Source organism: Macaca nemestrina, chromosome 5 (genome assembly GCF_043159975.1).
Source record: "Macaca nemestrina isolate mMacNem1 chromosome 5, mMacNem.hap1, whole genome shotgun sequence".
Lineage (NCBI taxonomy): Eukaryota > Metazoa > Chordata > Mammalia > Primates > Cercopithecidae > Macaca > Macaca nemestrina.
Window position 1 is genome coordinate 13,891,261 of NC_092129.1, and position 19,436 is coordinate 13,910,696.

Consider the following 19,436-nt stretch of genomic DNA (forward strand, 5'->3'; position numbering starts at 1 on the left):
GTATTTCTCTGGGTTGGATTCATTTCATGGACTGTTGTCAAAGACTGACCCCTTTATGTTAATTTTCTGAAAACTGTACTTGACTGTGTTGCAAGCTAAACAGTACAGGATTAAATGTTCTCATTTCTGAGCTGTGAAGTGTTGAAACTAATCAAGTAATGAAGGCAGAAAGTCTGTCCTGTGGGAGAATAATCAGCCAGTCTATGTTGCTCCCACTCTTGGCTGCCGATTGGAATGCAGCTGTTAAGGCAGTTGTTTAACTGTTCGTCCAACTTGAAAGGACACTGCCAAATGGCAAATATTTTCTATAACAACATTTTACTTTTGCTAAGAACAATAACAGTGCATTTTATTGAGCTCCAATGGCATGCCAAATATGACAGATTTATTACTAGGCAGGTTCACAACCTGGACTGAACATGGATGCTCATTTCCATTTTTAATGTATTTAGAAAAAGAATAAATAGGCTCCCAAAGGAAGCCTCTAGACAAAACATCTCTACAGCTTAATTATTTGTTGAAATGACAGCATATTAACTTGAGAAAATGAAATATCTCGAAAGGAAAGATGAGAACCTAGAAATATCAAAGGAAAAAAAGAAGGTTTAAGTATTATAAATCTCTCTAATGTGGCCTAAGTGAGACTTAACTCCTACTTGTCCAGGACAGGTGAGGGCAGCAGTAACACAAGGAAATATGTCATCTGTTGAATCCCCTGCAATTTATGGGTCCCAGGACTTCTGAGTCATGCAGTTAATCTACATTGTTAATGAGAATGTTGACACTAAGTACTTAACAAACAATTACGTTGAATTTGACAGACTGTGAACCAGGTGAGGTGGGGTGGGAGGTTATCAGCTGTTATTTAATGGTAAAACCTGTGTGCTAAATGTAGGCAGTCAAAATTAAGAAAACACATTCAAATGTAAAAGTACAATTTTTTATTAGAAGTCAGCAATAACTGCCACTCACAGTAGTTAGTGTGTAATCCCCACAAACATTTATCAAGACTGCAGAGGTGAGGGGTTAAGGGGAGGTGCATTTTCGCTTATTAAACCCCAACAGCCAAAGCTGAAGCAGAGATGTTTTTGAAGGTGAACTGGGTTAATCAAAGGCATGACCCATGGAGATTCTGATCGACTTTTTCTCTACTGTTTACTAGATGTTAATTAAATCACCAATGACAACGGTCTAATAGCAAAATGCATGCATTTCTACAGAGTCCACATGATTTCTTGGACAAAGATAGACAAAGTTCCACATGCTGGGTAATGGTCACTGAGGGCATCAAGCTTTGTGATCCTCTTTTTCAGGGATACAGAAAAACAGCAAATGCAAATCATGGATGAAATTTACAAGATCACTTCCACAGAAAGGGTCCAGCTGTTGGAGAAAAAACTGGCTGTGCAACTGACTGAACTGAAGTCTGAGATAGAAGAGCAAGGAGCTCTTCAGGGAACAACTAATCGAGTTTACAGGTAAATAGTGGCAGTGAGAAGGTGTGATCTTCAGGGCTTTACTTCCCACTCTCACTCCATAATCTCCATCAGCACCCTTTCTTCTTTTTACATGGACAATTGGCATTATCTCCAGTTCAGATAGATAGTATATAATAGCAGTTTCAGGTACCCATTTCTAACCTGATTGCTGCCTCTAAGATTTTTCTATATTCTAGATTTGTTAAGACAGATCCAAGCAAAAGTCTTACCAAAGAAAATGTAAAAGTGTTTTTACATGTTAACTGATGCTATTGTCTTAAAGTTACAGAAGCTGTAATACAAATCATACTCAGTGAAAGGAGATGTCCTTTTACCCAATAATATTTTAGTTGAATTTGACTTTGATTTTGGTGAGAAATTTAAAAGCTGAAATAATGGTAGGCATTTGGTACTACATTATTAAAAACGATATTCTGTGAGTGTTACCAGCACTGTGGATTCTTGCTCTCTGCCAGGATAGAAATCAAGAGAGATCACCAAACAGAGCAGCAAAGGAAAGTTTATTCAGCTTGTGCACAAGGGAGCCAGCACCAAGAAAGGAAAAGGAAAGAGCTGCTCTCCAAGGGTAGTGTGTGGGTTAGTTTTATAGGATCTTTTGATAGAGAAGGGTTACATCAGGGCATATATGGTGGGGGGACTGGGGTGCAGTTTCTAGTGCTCATGCAGTGGCTTAACATGCTTCTTCATACATCAGATGTAGCATTAGCATTTTAAATCTCCACCCAAGGCATTATTCTTAGCACAAAAATGAGGAAGGGGTAACTACAGGTTGAGTTTTAGTTCTAACTGCACATGTGGGGCTTCGTGGAAGTCTGTAGCCCCCCAAAGTAGGAACTCGCTGTTAATAACTTCTTGGGTCTTTTGTTACTGATTTGCTGAGAGTTACGTAAGCTAGAGCGAGAGGGGCTTTTGTTCTTCTCCTCTAGAGCAGATCACAACAGGAAGCCAGCCAGCCTGTTTCATCAGGAGCTCTTCTATAGGTAAATGCTGCCAACAACAGCAATCAAGTTCTTGTAGAGAAACAAGAGACATAGGTCAGGCCCTAATGACAAGTCTCATGGGGCCAGGACCTTCATATCCCTCTGTTTCTGTTACTGCCGCAATTGATCAAAAGGAGCAGTGTAAGAACCCTGTTAGGTTGAATCATTGAGAAAATACAATATGGATGGTGAGAGGTGTGGAGAGGTCAGAAGATGCAGTAAGCAGGTGAATTAGTACTTCATTCCAAAGACAATTCTGAAGAACCAGCATTTCATATGTTTTTTAATTAGTATTTAAAACCATCAGGTGTCTGAAGCAAATCAGATTGTGTGATGAGATGGAAAGATCATGGAACCATGCAAGTCATAATTTCTCTCAACTTTGGTTTCTTTATTTGAAAAATGAGGTTAGTACCTTGCCTACCTACATGAGGTCATGAGGATAATGAGATAATGCATGTTAAAGTATTTTTAAAACAAGAAAACACAATGCAAAGATGGAGTGTTGATATTCTTATGATTTAAATGTCAGAATGTCAAGCAAGTGGCTCCCCAGTGTACACTGGGATAAGAAAGGCTTTCTGATGTCTCTTAGAATCGAGTGATGGGAAATCCTGGATTGCCTTATTTGTCTACTCCCCCAAACCACCCAACACTGCACCTGGAAGAATCTATTAGTCTAACAAATGCTTCTTGAGCACCTTCTGTTTTCCAGGTGCTGTGCTAGGTTCTAGAGTCCAAGGAACATGGAAATATCCACTCCCGATAATCACTTTAACATTCTCATTCCACTAGACTGAAAAATCTATTGAGGCCTGGAGAACTGTGTGTCTTAATCATTTTCCCTTTTTTTTTTTTTTTTTTTTTTTTTTTTGCATCCTTTCCCTCGTTTCACTCCACAAACCCAAGACTTTGCAATGGTTAAGTGTTTCATAAACTCTTGCTGAATGAATAAATGAATGAATGTATGTTGAATGAACAATGCTTGATGAATATAGGAGTAAATCTCTTTTTGCAGGTTGATATACACACTACTTATGTTCACCAGTTTCTTCTGGGTCATTCATAGGCACTTTGAGGTTAACTGAGAGGAAAGACAAGATCCGAATGAGACAGAGCTGGGTAGCTAAGCCCATGACCCTCCTCATCTCCCAGTATGCCAAAGATAAGAAGACCAGAGGGCAGGGGAAAGTTTCTTGTGTTTCTCTACCTACCTGGTAATAGCTAATCCCTTTTCTGGTTGGTTACTCGTTCCTCACTGCCACAACGCTGCAGCCAGGATTCAGAATCACAGAAATTATACCTTAGGTTTATTACTGTTTTTATTCTCAAATCCCTTTCAGAGCTCACCTCTTTTTTCTTCCTCCACCCCATTAAAGCAAAGATATTAGGAGATAAGTGGGGCATTATCTCCAGCTTCAGGGCTGGAAATTTGACATAATGTGTCTAAATGGGTTGCTTAGGCTCACTTGGCTGATGGATTTCTTGACTGTCAGCCTGGGGTTCTTTTCACAGAACCACTGCCTGTAGTGGGGGAAATTGCTGGTAAGTGTACAAACTAACAGTGTATTTTTATCTTCCCTTAAAACTTATCTGGGAACTCATAGGGCCATATGAACAATATTAACCTAAATGTCACTGCTTATACCTCCTTCATAATCTCTAGGTGGTCTCTCACTTGTTTTCTAGACTACCTGCTCTGGCCCCTTACCAATGTCTGCAAAATACTACCTTGAGAAAGTGATGTTGGCATCAGGGTTGCTGTTTCCTGATATTTCCAAAGCTGCCAAACCTTGGGATATATCTTATCCCAAATGTGGAGCACTCTGCTGTTCCCAACCCAGCATCCCACCCCCTTACCAGGTGACCCCACAGCTTGTGCCTCCTTGTATCAGAGTCCATGGTAAAAACAACAGCTCCCTCATAACGCTGTAAACAGGAATTCACAAGGCTGCTTAAACAGGCGCTTCTGCTATAAATGTTTTTCCTAGGAATCAGTAATTTTCCTGAAGCATTAAGTTTGGTTAAAATGATTCCTGAAGTATTTCATCTTTGATATTTAAGAGTCACTCCCACCCCCCAGCAGATAATTCATCAAGAACACAAAAATAGAAGCATTTTATTTTAAATTACACGATATTGGTTTTAAGTGCCAGTTAGGGTGAAAGTGGGATCTGAGAGGCACAATATTTGTCAGAGATAAGGTTGCTGGAGGGAATACAGTTGGGGAAATAAAAATCCTCACCATTGTGTCCCTCCCTTTACTCTGCAGTAGGAAATAGTGAGGTGAATCAAGGGTAGAACGAAATACTCTGTTTGTATGGGGAGGAGAGAGAAAAACTGGCCCAGGGAAAGGTTTAGCAAACATGCTAATCAAAGAAGAATCAAAAAAGATTCTAACCAAAACAAAAGGATGTGGCCTTTGCATGCCCTCAATAATTCAGTATAATATGATATACTTATTCAGAAATGAGCAGTTGTGAAGAGTTACAGATTAATCATGGCCTATCTATAATCCGGTCGACTACAGCTTCTGTAATTACTACTTATATTGCATAAATCTTTCTGCAGCTCTGTTCAAACGCCAAAGGATATTTATTACTTTAGAAGAGAGAGGGAACTGGCACTGAAGCAAACCTTACAGGTGAGTAGGAGAGTGGGCTATTTCAATACAACAGTAAGTTTGATTTTTCTGATTGGTAACTTTTAGCAGGGACAGTTTATTTTTGCAGACAAACAGCTGATGCTATTAACAGTATTTATGAGAACAGGCCACTATTCAGCTTACCACTGGATCAGAGCAGACCCTTATTTCCTTGGAAAAGTCTGATTTGGGGATATTTGAAATTTTACAGTTCTTTAATTTGGGATATTAAAACTAGTTATTTGGGTTTAGGTGGCCGAGTCGAAGTCCTTTGTTGTTCAGGCGGACATCATGCAGAGGGAGCTAGAGAGCTGCCTAAGAAGGGAGTACACCCCTGAAAATTTACCTTTGCTTCTGTTGCAGGTAAGAGTGATATTGCAATTTGAAAAATTCATTTGAAATTTAGTAGAAATGTATGGGCAAACTGGCTTTCAGGTATATCCTTTCACTAGGGTAGGTTTTGTTTTTCTCGACATGTATAGTTTGCACGACTTGGCTAGTGTAAACGCTGCTGTCAGAGATCTATTTCATAGCTTTAAATTCGGCTTAAAGGCATAGAACAATTGACTGAATTTCTGCTAAATACTTTCTGTGTCGATTATGTAGGGCAATACAACATTGACTAGGACAGTTCCAGCCCTTAAAAAGCTATTGGCTATGGCCAGGCGTGGTGGCTCATGCCTGTGATCTCAGCCCTTTGGGAGGTCGAGGCAGGCAGATAACTTGAGGTTAGGAGTTCGAGACCAGCCTGACCAATATGGTGAAACCCTGTCTCTACTAAAAATACAAAAATTAGCTGGGCGTGGTGGCTCATGCCTGTAGTCGCAGCTACTCGGGAGGCTGAGGCAGGAGAATCGCTTGAAACCAGGGGGCGGAGGTTGCTGTGAGCTCAGATTGAACCACCGCATTCCAGCCTGGGTGACAGAGTGAGATTCTGTCTTAAAAAAAAAAACAAAAAAACAAAAAAAAAACTATTGTCTAACCTAAAGAAGACATTTCTGGCTGGGCACGGTGGCTCACGCCTGTAATCCCTGCACTTTGGGAGGCCGAGGTGGGTGGATCACGAAGTCAGGAGATCGAGACCATCCTGGCTAACACGGTGAAACCCTGTCTCTACTAAAAATACAAAAAATTAGCCAGGCGAGGTGGCAGGTACCTGTAGTCCCAGATACTCTGGAGACTGAGGCAGGAGAATGGCGTCAACCTGGGAGGCAGAGCTTGCAATGAGCCGAGATCGTGCCACTGCACTCCAGTCTGGGTGACAGAGCGAGACTCCCTCCCAAAAATAAATAAATAAATAAATAAATAAATAAAAGAAGACATTTCTGAGAAATTTTATTTTATTTAATTTTATTTCACCATGTTGTTCAGGCTGGTCTTGAACCCCTAGCCTCAGTGATCCACCTTGGCCTCCCAAAATGCTGGGATTACAGGTGTGAGCCACTGTGCCCAGTCCTGGAAATTTCTATTAAGAAAATAACTCAAGACATGGGAAAAATAGTTTTCCATAAAGATTATTATTACAGCATTATAATAAAAGTAAAACATTAGAATTGCCTAAATATCCACCAATAAGATAAAGAGTTAAGAAAAACAGTATGGTACATGGTAGAATATTGTTCTGCCATTAAACATTTTTTATTGTTAAATTAAGTTTAGCTTAAAGCTGCCTTCTTGTAAGTTCAGAAACCTTGGTAAGGTTTCTCCCTACATAGTGACCTGTAACCTAACTGGACTGTAAATAGACCATAACCTACTCTTGTAACAAGTAGCTGAGTCTCAGCCAATCACAGAAGTCATACTTTAGCCACTTGCAGGCAGCCAACTGTTCAAAGTGTGTTCAAATAAGGCAAACACTGAGCTGTAACCAATCTGACTGTTTCTGTACCTCACTTCTGTTTTCTGTGACTTCACTTTCCTTTTTGTCCATAAATCCTCTTTCGCTGTGCAGCAACACTGGAGTCTCTCTGAACTTACTCTGGTTGGGGGGCTAGGAGGGCTGCCCAATTCATGAATTGTTCTTTACTTAATTAAACTCTGTTAAATCTAATTTGTCTAAAGTTTTTCTTTTAACATTAGCATAAGGAATTATTATATATGAAATGTTAACAAAAACTAATGTGTGTGTGTGTATGTATGTCATAATAATGGTCAAGTATGTATAGAAAAAAATCACTTGGAGGACTTAGACCAAATGTTAATGAATGTTATGTTTGGATGACAGGATAATGAAGTTCTCCTTTCTACTTTTATATGTTTGCTAAATTTTCTATAATAAGTATATATTATTTAGATTTTAAAATTCCTTGTTCTCTATTCCTGTGTTACGAGTTATATCTTACCTATGCATACAAATTAGTTCTTTAGCAATAGTTAATTCTTTAGTTAGGAATTAACTATTAAATTAATCACAAAGAAACAAAAGATATTGAGATACTATTTGCAAGTCAAACTGTCATCATTGTTTTCATTCAGGATTCTCTTTTTTTTTTTTTTTTTTTTGAGACGGAGTCTCGCTCTCGCCCAGGCTGGAGTGCAGTGGCCGGATCTCAGCTCACTGCAAGCTCCGCCTCCCGGGTTCACGCCATTCTCCTGGCTCAGCCTCCCGAGTAGCTGGGACTACAGGCGCCCGCCACCTCGCCCGGCTAGTTTTTTGTATTTCTTAATAGAGACGGGGTTTCACCGTGTTAGCCAGGATGGTTTCGATCTCCTGACCTCGTGATCCGCCCGTCTCGGCCTCCCAAAGTGCTGGGATTACAGGCTTGAGCCACCTCGCCCGGCCAGGATTCTCTTTCCCTATCATTTCTGGCATTCTTCATTCTTTTGTGGATATCAGTGTTTCTCAATGGAGAGAGAGGAGGGGTAGAGATAGAAGATATTTTGTGCCCCAAGGGACATTTGGAAATGTCTGGGGATATTTCTTGTTGTCACAATTTGGGTGAGGGGTGTGATTGGTTGCTGCTAGCATTAAGTGAGTAGAGGCCGGGGATGCTGCTAAACATTCTACAATTCACAGGGCAGTCTCTCACAATGAAGAATTATCTAGTCCCCAATGTCAATAGTTGCTGAGGTTGAGAAACTCTAGTATTATCTAAACTTCCATAGGATATCATTTGCCTTTTCTCCGAAGAATTTTCTTTAGCATTTCTAGTAGTTCAGGTTTGCAAGGGACAAATTCTCACAGCCTTTGTTGTTTTGAAAGAAGTATTTCCCCTTCATTTTGGAAAGATATTTTTGTTCAACATAGAATTCTGGGTTGGTGATTTTTTATTGCTTTAAAGATACTGCTCCACTGTCTTTTGTCTTTTGTCTTACATAGTTTCCTTTTCTCTCTCTCTTTCTTTCTTTCCTTCTCTTTCTTAGGTGACAGCTTTATTTTCACTGAGATTAAGTATACACATTTTTGCAATTAAGATTAATTATACAAAAAAATATAAAACATGCCATTTTAAAATAGAACTGTGGAATAGTTTGAATTTTTATCACTACTATATGTAAGTACACATGTTTATTCATAAGCTAAAAGGAAACTCAAATATATATCATAACAGGAAAGAGCACTTCACTAATTTAAGTGATTTTTTTTTCTGTCAACCTCTAACCATTTGCTTACTTGAACTAATGTGATGTGGTTTCGCTGTGTCCCCACCCAAATCTCATCTTGAATTGTAGCTCCTGTAATTCCCACGTGTCATGAGAGGGACTTGGTGGGAGGTAATGGAATCATGCGGATGGGTCTTTCCCATGCTGTTCTCATGATAATGAATAAGTCTCATGAGATCTGATGGCTTTATAAAGGGGCATTCCCCTGCACATGTCCTCTTGCCTGCCACCATGTTTTGCCTTCTGTCTTGATTGTGAGGCCTCCCCAGTCATGTAGAACTGTGAGTCCATTAAACCTCTTTTTCTTTATAAATTATGCAGTCTTGTGTATATCTTTATTAGCATTGTGAGAGCTGACTAATACGTAATGTTTCCATGGTTCATCTTGGTCACTGGCATTGACCAGCAAAAGTCTTTGCATTTCACAGACACATTAAAACCTAAATTATCAACAAAATCCCAAGTAACTTTCTTTTTTTGATATTTTATTCTTTTTTAAATAATTTCAACTTTTATTTTAGATTCAGGGGGTACATATGCAGGTTTGTTAACTTAACTGCCTACCAGAATAAAGTCCAACAAGCTCTAAATAATACAAAAAAATCTAGTACTTAATAATGAAAGTACCTGGGCATATTGTGTAATGCTGAGGATTGAGGTACAATTGATCCCGTCACCCAGATAGTGAGCATAGTATGCAATAGGTAGTTTTTCAACCCCTATTCCCCTTCACTCCCTCCCCTCTCTAGTAGTTCCCAGTTTCTATTGTTCCCATCTTTATGTCCATGTGTACCCAAAAGTTAGCTCCCACTTATAAGTGAGAACATGTGATATTTGGGTTTCTATTTTTGCATTAATTCACTTAGGCTAATGGCCTCTAATTGCATCCATGTTGCTGCAAAGGACATGATTTCATTCTTTTTTATGGATATACATAGTTTTCATTTCTGATCATAGTGTATCTTTTTATTCTCTGGCTACTTTTAAGATTTTTTCTTAATGGTTTTTAGATATTGTATTATGATGTGTGTTGAAGTTTTCCTTGTGTTTCTCTTGCTTGGGGTTGGTTGAGCTTCTTGGATTGTGTGTTTATTGTTTTCATCAGTTTTTGAAAAACTTCAACCATTATTTTTTCAAATATATTTTCTGCCTGCACTTCTCCTTCTGGGAATCCAATTACACATTTGTTAAATACTTCATATTGTTTCATAGGTCATTAAGACTACTAATTTTCTTCAGTCTTTTTCCCCCTCAGTGCTTCATTTTGCATAGTTCCTGCTGCTATGTCTTCAGATTTATCAGCCTTTTCTTATGCACTGTCTAATCTACTTTTAATCACATCGAGTCAGTTTTTTATTCAGATATTGTATTTTTCATTTCTAGAAGTTCCCATCTGATTTGTTTTGATATTTTCCATTTCTTTCCTCATATGTTCACATTTTCTTTTCTTGTTCTTTTTGTAATTTTTTTTCGAGACAGAGTCTCACTCTATTGCCCAGGCTGGAGTGCAGTGGCTTTATTTCAGCTCACTGCAACCTCTGCCTCTTGGGTTCAAGTGATTCTTGTGCCTCAGCCTCCCAAGCTGGGATTACAGGCACACACCACCACACCTGGCTAATTTTTGTATTTTTAGTAGAGACAGGGTTTCACTATGTTGGCTAGGCTCGTCTCAAATTCCTGGCCTCAAGTGATCTGCCCACCTCAGCCTCCCAAAGTGCTGGGATTACAGGCATAAGCCACCATGATCAGCCTGTGTTCACATTTTCCTTTCAATCCTTGAGCATGCTGAGCATATTTACAATAGTTCTTTAAAAGTTCTTGTTGGTAACTTTCATCATCTCTGTCATTTCTGGGCCTGTTTCTCATCCCTAATTTTTCTTTTGCTTTTGAATCATGCTTTCCTCTTTCTTTGCATGTCTAGTAATTTTTTTTTGAATGCTGAAAATTGTAAATTTTTCATTATTAAGTACCAGATTTTTTGTATTATTTAGAGCTTGTTGGACTTTATTCTGGTAGGCAGTTAAGTTACTTACAGATCAGCTTAATCCTTTCAAGGCTTAGGGATTGTTGGAGCAGGTTTAGAATCATTACTCTAGGCATAGTTTATCCTTTCACTAAAGCTTTTGATGTCTTTACTGAATGTCCCAGATATTCAGTGAAAAGCCCTCACTCTAGCTGGTTGGACTTGAACATCTCTCAGCCTCATATGAACTCGGAACTGTTCAGTTTACAATTCCCTAGTCAGTTATTCTTTGGACAACTAACTGGAGTTTCACCTTCTACATGCTTGGCTTAGTATTCAGCAACAGACTGAAAGGGATCTTGATGCAGATTTCTAGAATCCTTTCTTTGCATGGCTTCCTTGTCTCCTGCAAACTTCGGCTGACTCAATTTTCCAAATTTCAGTTTCTCTTTCTTTAACTCAGAAATATCATCTACTCTGCTTAGGATTCCCTTTCTTGCTCCATGGCTCAGAAACTGCCTTCAGGTAGGAAACCAAGGTGATTGCAGGGCCTACATGATTTGTGTCCTTCTCTCAGGGACCAGAGTCCTGCACTGCCTGTTGTCCAATGTCAGAAAACAGTTGCCTTATATATTGTGTCCAATTTTCTAGTTGTTTATGATAAAAGGGTAAGTCTGGTTCTGGTTATTCCATCATAGTCAGTATTATTTTTATTATCAGAAAGAAAATCTTTAAAAAATTAAACATTTTTAGATATAAATAAAATTTCTGATCTGAGATTAAAAGCTATAATCCTACCTGTAATGTACTCTGTATTTTTGACTCATAATTTCAGTTTTTAATAAAAAATTTTAGGCTCAGCTTTAGATAACTTGACAGACTTTTATGTCACTGCTAAAATTGTTGTAACTGAGAAATTAGCTTACATCTATTGACTTGGCAACAGATCATAAGGACTTAGAAATGTCTACTAACTTTATTTCAATTTGAATACTATCTTGAGCCAGACTTCTTCTTTTTTTTTTTTTTTTTTGAGACAGAGTTCCACTCTTGTTGCCCAGGCTGGAGTGCAATGGCGTGATCTCGGCTCACTGCAACCTCTGCCTCCTGGGTTCAAGTGATTCTCCAGCCTCAGCCTCCCGAGTAGCTGAGATTACAGGCACCTGCCACCATGCCCAGCTAATTTTTTGTGTTTTTAGTAGAGACGGGGTTTCGCTATGTTGAACAGGCTGCTCTCAAACTCCTGACCTCAGGGGATCCACCCACTTTGGCCTCCCAAAGTGCTGGGGTTACAGGTGTGAGCTACCACGCCCGGCCGAGCCAGACCTCTTAATGTTATGGTCTTCATATAGAAAAATAATCTTTCCAAAACAACCAGAGACCGATTTTCCTCTTGTTAGTGTTATTAAGACTTATTCAATCTTCTTTCTCTAAGTGCTTGTTTTTCTTGTTAAAGTATTACACAGAAAGAATTACCCAGCTGGCCCAGAGTAAATATTTACACATGCTTAGGTGGAAGAGGTTTTGCCAACACAGTAAGATCATGGAGCAACTTTATCCTCTTTACAAGGTAGGAAGTCTATGAACAGAACCTCTGGGCTATTTTTTATGTTGAAACAAAATGGCCAATAAGCTTGTCAGTTTTTTAAAAGTCACAGCTAAAGATAGAAAAGAAATTAATGGATGTGCCTTCTCGCATGTTCTACCAATGACAGAAGGTAATGGTAAAGGTAAACTATTCTTAAGAATAAGATTTGAAGGAAGTTTAGTATGAGAGGAAATGTATTTTTCTTCACAGACTTAGCTTCCTCAGCTTTAGGTAAAAAGTTCAGAAGCTGACTCTAGTTATAAGTATCCCTATGCACTGACTCTTTGCTTGGAGTCTGTCTCCTTCAAAGTCCTAAGAATATGACCACTGCCCTTTTAAGTCAAATTCAGAATATGGAAGAACTTTGGGATTCAAAGAACCCCTTTATTTAGACCCAAAACAACATTACCCTATGCTTGGAAGCAAATGATACAGAGCATAAGGATTGCAAATAACCGAGTTCTATCTCTGTATCTCTCTTAAACAGAAACAAGTTGGCTACATTATGCAGGAGTACAATGATGCCCTTCAGAGAGCTGAAAGGTTGTCTGTTGCGCGAGAAAACTTCCTCATGGGAAAAAGCAATCCTCCTAACTTAGTGACACAGGAAGATCTGACTGTCTATACAAAGTGGTTAGTGTGCCACCTGCAGTCTCTCAGGACTGTTCACCAGTACCTGCAGGTATGTGAAGCACAGTGACGTGATGGTGTGGCACCCTTCCAGGGATGATCAGTACATTGTTTTCTCACATCTGTCACTTAGTTTTAGATTGTCACTGTTTCAGGACTCCACCTGCCCTACAAATGACAGAAACATAATGGGTCACTGGATTTCTCTTTGAAACCTTAGACATTTTTCTCTTTTGTAACTTTATTCTACTGAAATAATTAATTTCGCTTTCTCGAAGACGTCTCTGTTTACTATTTCATATTCACTCTGGAAGTTCTTGTCTTCATCATCTTGTTCAGAATTTGTGCTCTCTGATTTAGATCCACTTTTTAAATATTAGGTAATGTTTAATGAGGGTCTAATATGTGCCAGGTACTTGTCCTAGGCATGCAGCAAGGATACGGCCTTTGCTGAAAAGTAACTGGGTCCTCGGCTGGTAGGAAGATGGGTAAGTAAATATTCAACTGAAATACAATGGGGTAACAAAGCACAGGATAAGTATAAGCATAGGGTAAAGAGAGTCACAGAGAGGCCCTAAGTCAGGCTAGAGGCGTCAGAAAGGAGTAACATGATCACATTTCCATTTTGGAAAGATTATTGTTTTTCTACACACATCTTTCCCTACTTCTCTTTGCCTTAGCTCAGAGACACCATCATCCACGGAATTGCCCAAATCAGAAACCTGGCTTCATCCTTTCCCCACACCCAGCCAGCCACTATGGGCTCTGCCTCTGATACATTTCTCACCAGTCACATGGTGTTATAACAATCTGCTTGTAAGTCTGGGTCTTCTAGTAAACCGTGAGCTCTTTGAGGTTGTATCCTGTCTTATTCCTCTTTGTATCCCTAGCACCTCACAAGTGCCTTGTCCATTTTGGATCCTTGATCAAAGTAGACCTGTTTGGAGGTTAAGGCCACTCAGAGTCAGTAACAGTACTAGGTCTCCGAGCTCCAAATGTAGCCCCTCATCATTGGGCAGGTTACTGAGGCTCCACCTCTACTTCTATTCTTCCCTCCCAAAGCAAAGGGCTGCTCCTGAACCTGAGTCTGGAAGCTTCTGTGAGAATTGTGTTGATGTTTGGCCTCTTGGTCTTGCCCTTCTGTAGGCCCTTCAGTATTTGCCCATCTCCAAAGTGCTAAGTGTAGCTGTCAACCAAGTCGCTGAAGTTGGTCAGAAAAATGAAAAGGTCTGTGTCAATGACATTGACCCTGACATTCAGGGTCCTGCGTCTCCTGACCCTGTGGACACCAGCATTTCTGGTAAGAAATTAGTCTTCTTTCCCCTCGGGTAATGTGGAGCAAAGAAGATTGTAATTTTAGACTTATGCTGGTTGTCCCATGATCTTGCTAAAAATTGTTCTATATACCAAAAGGTTTTATCTTCTTAATAGACAAATCTTAATTTAATATTTTCAGATGGGAAAAAATAACAAACACTTTTTAAGACATGTTTTAATCTCTGTCTTTATAATTAGCAAGTTAAGAGTGAGAGAAAAAAATGGACTTAAAGTCAGCAGTACTGGGCTCTAGGCTTGTTCCTGTCCTGGCCTCACTGTGGGCCTGAATTTCATTTCCTTGGCCCTCAATTTGGTCATCTCCATAATACACCTTTCAGAATCAGTGATCTCTAAGGCTCCTTCCAGTTTTCATATTACATAAATCTAAAATAATTTCTTCATCTGAATAAAATTAATGCAGTTTTCCTGCCCTTACCTTGTGTTATAGATGACTAAGAAACCTGATAAGATTTCTACTCTGAGTGACATTCTTGCTTGGATGCACAGAGTGTCCTGGGAGTGCCTGGGAGAGGTAGCCAAACCCAGCTGTGGGGCATCTGAGAAGGCTTCTTGAAGGAGGGGAGTTCAAACTGGGTCCTTAGAGATGAGGGGGAGCTAGCTATGTGAAAGCAGCTGAAGGCTCTCACCTTCTTCTAATTTGTTGGATAAATTTATAAATAATGTTCTTCATTTACCACAAAGTAGACAATTCTGCTCCAAGTCATTCCCCAAAAGGTCTGTTGGGTTTCTCCTGTAGGCTGTGAGATGGCAAGGAGTCCTTGCTGCCTCCTGCAAAAGCCCAGCTCCAAGAATTTGTCAGATCCACCTGGTCAAGTAGGGTGCAGACTGTAAATTGCGGCAGAAAATGTTGGCAAAGGAGCAGAATGGGCATCCCGTCAGTAGAGGAGCTCCTACTTCTAGCTGTCTCAAAGGACTCTCCATTTTCTCTCCCTGGCAGTATTCATTGGTCTTAATGCTCTTGATTTTGGTTTTCTTCAGGGACAATGAGAACAGAAGCTGCTTTTGTCCTCCCCCAACACACAACAGAAACAGTAGAACTGAAACCTCAGCTGAAGCTCCTGCTCTCCCATTTCGATATCCCATGTGACGTGGAAGAGCTATGGGACTCTGCTAAGGAAATGGAACTTTTTTCCTTGGTATTTGATATACTCTTTCTTAATAGAAATATAGGTGTTCATGAAAGAAAGCACTGCTATTTTCCACAGAGTTGCACCTTTTACTACCAACAATTGTTTCGAGAGTGATCATATAAAGTAGTAATAGGTGAAATTTTGATTAGCAGTTAGGAAAAGTTTCCTCTGTAAGAGTAATGGGACTCAAATAGTGAACCCAGAAGGATTTCAGGACTTGTTTTTCTGCAGAACTTAAAGCAAAAGTAGTGTATGGTCTATAGTAGATGATGTAAATATTTGGCAAATTTGCTTGGCAGAGTTGTCAATTGGAGGGCAAAAAAGCCCTCCAGTTCTCAAAATGTATTGCAATAGCTTTCCTTATTGACAAAATGCTTTATATTTAATAGCAGGTACCTTGTGTAGTGATGTTTAAAGTCATGCAGTCTTCTCTGCTATAACACAGTGTTGTACTTCCTGAAATGAAGACAACTCATATTATCAAAAGCCATGTTAAAACTTGTTTCAAAGGGGGCTGGGCATGGTGGTTCATGTCTGTAATCCCAGCACTTTGGGAGGTTGAAGCAAGGGATCACTTGAGCCCAGGATGGGCAGCATAGTGAGAACCTGTCTCAAACAAACAAACAAACAAACAAAACTTGTTTCAAAGAGAAGAATAGGACTATAGGTAGATAGCTTCAGATTTTAAAAAATATTTTCTTGAGATGGAGTCTTGTTCTGTCACCCAGGCTGGAGTGCAGTAGTGCAATCTCAGCTCAGTGCAATCTCTGCCTCCTGGGTCCAAGAGATTCTCCTGCCTCAGCCATGCCCAGCTAATTTTTGTATTTTTGGTAAAGATGGGGTTGCCATATTGGCCAGGCTGGTCTTGAACTACTGGCCTCAGGTGATCTGCCCGCCTTGGCCTCCCAAAGTGCTGGGATTACTGGCATGAGCCACCGCACCTGGCCAAACTTCAGATTTATAATAACAAAAATTTCAACAATAAAGATTTTTCTAGCTCTAGCTGTATATTATTTGCAAGTATACATATTTCTAGGTAAAAATAAGAAATTGATGGATCCAAACAGGTAAAAATAAGATCTGAATAGTTTTGAATGCTCTTTATGTAAGAAGTAAGCTACTGTCTGTGCTATCACCATTTGCGTGAGTTTGAAATTTCACTTGCATTTCCATTTGTTCCAGCATAATTTTACCAGGATTTTGTGTGTGTGTGTGGAGGGGGTGTTTTGTTTTGTTTTGTTTTTAGGCAGAGTCTCAATCTGTCACTTAGGCTGGAGTACAGTGGCACAATCTCAGCTCACTGCAACCTCCACCTTCCAGGTTCAAGCAATTCTCCTGCCTCGGCCTCCCAAGTATCTGGGATTACAGGCATGTGCCACCATGCCCAGCTAATTTTTGTATTTTTAGTAGAGACAGGGTTTTACTACATTGGCCAGGCTGGTCTTGAACTCCTGACCTCAAGTGATCCTCCTGCTTCGGCCTCCCAAAGAGCTGGGATTACAGGCATGAGCCACCGCTCCCGGCCCAGAATGATTTTTATTAGTGTGTAACACAGACAGCCTCTTTAAGCTCACTGGAACCAGTGGTATCACATGTCCTCTTGTCTCCTTGAAGGTGATGATGTTTAGCTTTTGCCTTTCTTTTCATGCCACCAGCAGCACTATCTCCAGCAGAGTGTTTCTGTGGGAGTGTCCTCACCCTTATTATCATCAAGGATTATGATAGGTGAAACACAGAATCAGAATATGATGGTGTTTAAGAAGAACCAAAAAAAATAAAGGTTAATTATAGCCCAGGAGACTATTATTAATGATAAACGAGAGAACACAAGCCTGGTGGAGCACTCTAACAAAGCCATGTTTTTCCCAAAGAGCAGCTTGTCTCCTTTTTATGGTGATAATTTCCACTTTTAATTTTCTTACGACAGTATTAGGTGAAACACTAATTGTGTTCCAAGATAACCAATCACATTACATCAACTTTTTTGCCTAGGAAGAGTTCCTATGTTTAGGTGCTGTTTATTCTGATACTCTAATGCCTGAGAGCAGGGTCAGCAAACTACAGCCCTCACCTGTTTTCTTAAAATAAAGTTGTTTTGGAATACAGCAGTCTTAGGTTCATTCAGGCTGCTCTAACAAAATACCATAAACGGAGTGGCTTCTAAACAACAGAAATGTATTTCTTACAGTTCTGGAGGCTGGAAAGGTCAAGATCAAGGTAGTCTGATGTCTGGCGAGGGCCCACTTTCTGGCTCATAGGTGGTGCCTTCCTGCTGTGTCCGCACATGGTAGAAGGCAAGAGTCTCTCAGGCTTCTTTTATAAGGGCACTAATCCTATTCGTGAAGCCTTCACCTTCATGACCCAATCACCTCCCCAAATTCCCATCTCCTGATACCATCACTTTGGGTTTAGGATTTCAACACATGAATCTTGTGGGGACACAAACATTCAGACCCTAACAACAGCCATGCCTATTCATGTATGTATTTTCTATGGCTGCTTTCACACTACAACAGCAGACTTGAGTAGCTGTGACAGAGACCTTGTGGTCAGTAAAGGCTAAAATACTTACGATCTGGCCCTTTAAGGAGTTTGCCAACCCAGTCATAGGCCAGCACTGTCTCACTGAACTTACAGAAGCGATGGAAGCGTTCTGCCTTTGCACTGTCCCACGTTAACCACTAGTCACATACACTAATAGTTATCTGAGCACTTGGAATGTGGTTAGCGCAACTGAAGAACAAGATTTCAAATTTTGTTTAATTCTAATTAATTAATAATGTTAAACAGCCACATGTGGCTAGGGGCAACAGCACTGGATAGCCCAAACTCAGAGGTAGCAGCGTTATTACTAGAAGAATCTTCAGCTCTGTGACTCACAAATTTGCTCACTCATTCCAGAAACCTTTGTTGAGGCCCTAGTATGTGTCAGCACTGTGGTAGGTTCTTACTGTGTGTGTACATGTGCACGCATGAGTGGTAAAATAACATAACGAAATTTACCATTTTAGCCATTGTAAGTGTTCAGTTCAGTGGCATTAAGTACACTCACGTTGTTGTGTGGCCACCACCTTGTGGTGAATTCTTGACATTCATAGTCTATACCCTGAATGGGGCTCACCATGTAGTGAGGAAATCCTGACCCAACGTGGCAAGTATAATGATAAAGGTGCCACCACAGGGGCCCACCCTGGAGGGGGAAGAAGGAATGTTTAGCATTTTGACAGTAGGAATTGATGTTGTAGAAAGCACTTGTAGCCTCAGTCTGAAAGTAAGCTATGAAAGGAATAGGTTGAGATGCCTTAAAGAGTTTAACAGGTTCTAGCATCTGGACTCCTCTCTAGCCACATCCTTGTCAGGCCTCTGAGAGCAGGATTTATTTAATCCTTAGATAGTCTATAATAGTTTATTGGGTGGTCGGAAAAAGTGAATGCATTTCCAAAGGTAGACAATTTACTTCTCACTTATATTTAGGTTCCAGTTCAAAATATATATAAATAAATACATTAATATATTTCTAGTCGCTGGAGCAGACATTCAGAACAGGTAATACACACAATTATGGTAATGAGCTGACTGAGAACATGCGCCACACAGGTTTGCCCATTTAAGGTCTTGTCACTGTCACAGAGTCGTGTTTTATAAATTAGTTGGATTCCAAGGCTATTTCAAAGACAATCAGTAGCTGTTTTTGAAATTGCCCACTCTCTGAGACTTTTTTTTTCTGGGTTCCACTTCTCACTTCATCCTGTTTAGGTTTCCCAAAAATTTCAAAGCATCTTCATGGAGCAACAGAGATTGCAAACGTTTCCAGACTATGAAGCTGGAATAGCTAAAGCAGATAATTTGGGTTTGGCAGGGCCCAGAATGACCCTGAAAAAGAGAGCCAACTGGATTTCCTTCATAAAGGTAAGGAGACTTGTGGTGATAGTCATCTATCAGTGATGTCAGCAGTGTCACAGTGTCATCTAAGCAGGCTAGGCAACCTGGCAGCACCAGGTTTATGTTGTCCCTGTTGTCCTCTCTCCTTAGTGCCCTCAGCAAACTGTCCTCTTTGACTA

General features: G+C 40.0%; 1 protein-coding gene across 1 annotated transcript in view; it reads left to right on the plus strand.

Moving 5' to 3' along the window:
• Positions 1-555: 555 nt before the first annotated feature.
• The window catches only part of CCDC162P (coiled-coil domain containing 162), a 165,154-nt gene continuing 146,273 nt past the window's right edge, over positions 556-19,436 (plus strand). The window contains 9 exon segments of the mRNA XM_011758899.3: positions 556-669; positions 1,314-1,478; positions 5,051-5,123; positions 5,376-5,486; positions 12,146-12,259; positions 12,765-12,959; positions 14,054-14,207; positions 15,224-15,381; positions 19,132-19,284. Coding sequence (XP_011757201.3) covers positions 1,333-1,478; positions 5,051-5,123; positions 5,376-5,486; positions 12,146-12,259; positions 12,765-12,959; positions 14,054-14,207; positions 15,224-15,381; positions 19,132-19,284 — 1,104 coding nt within the window. The 5' untranslated portion in view covers positions 556-669; positions 1,314-1,332.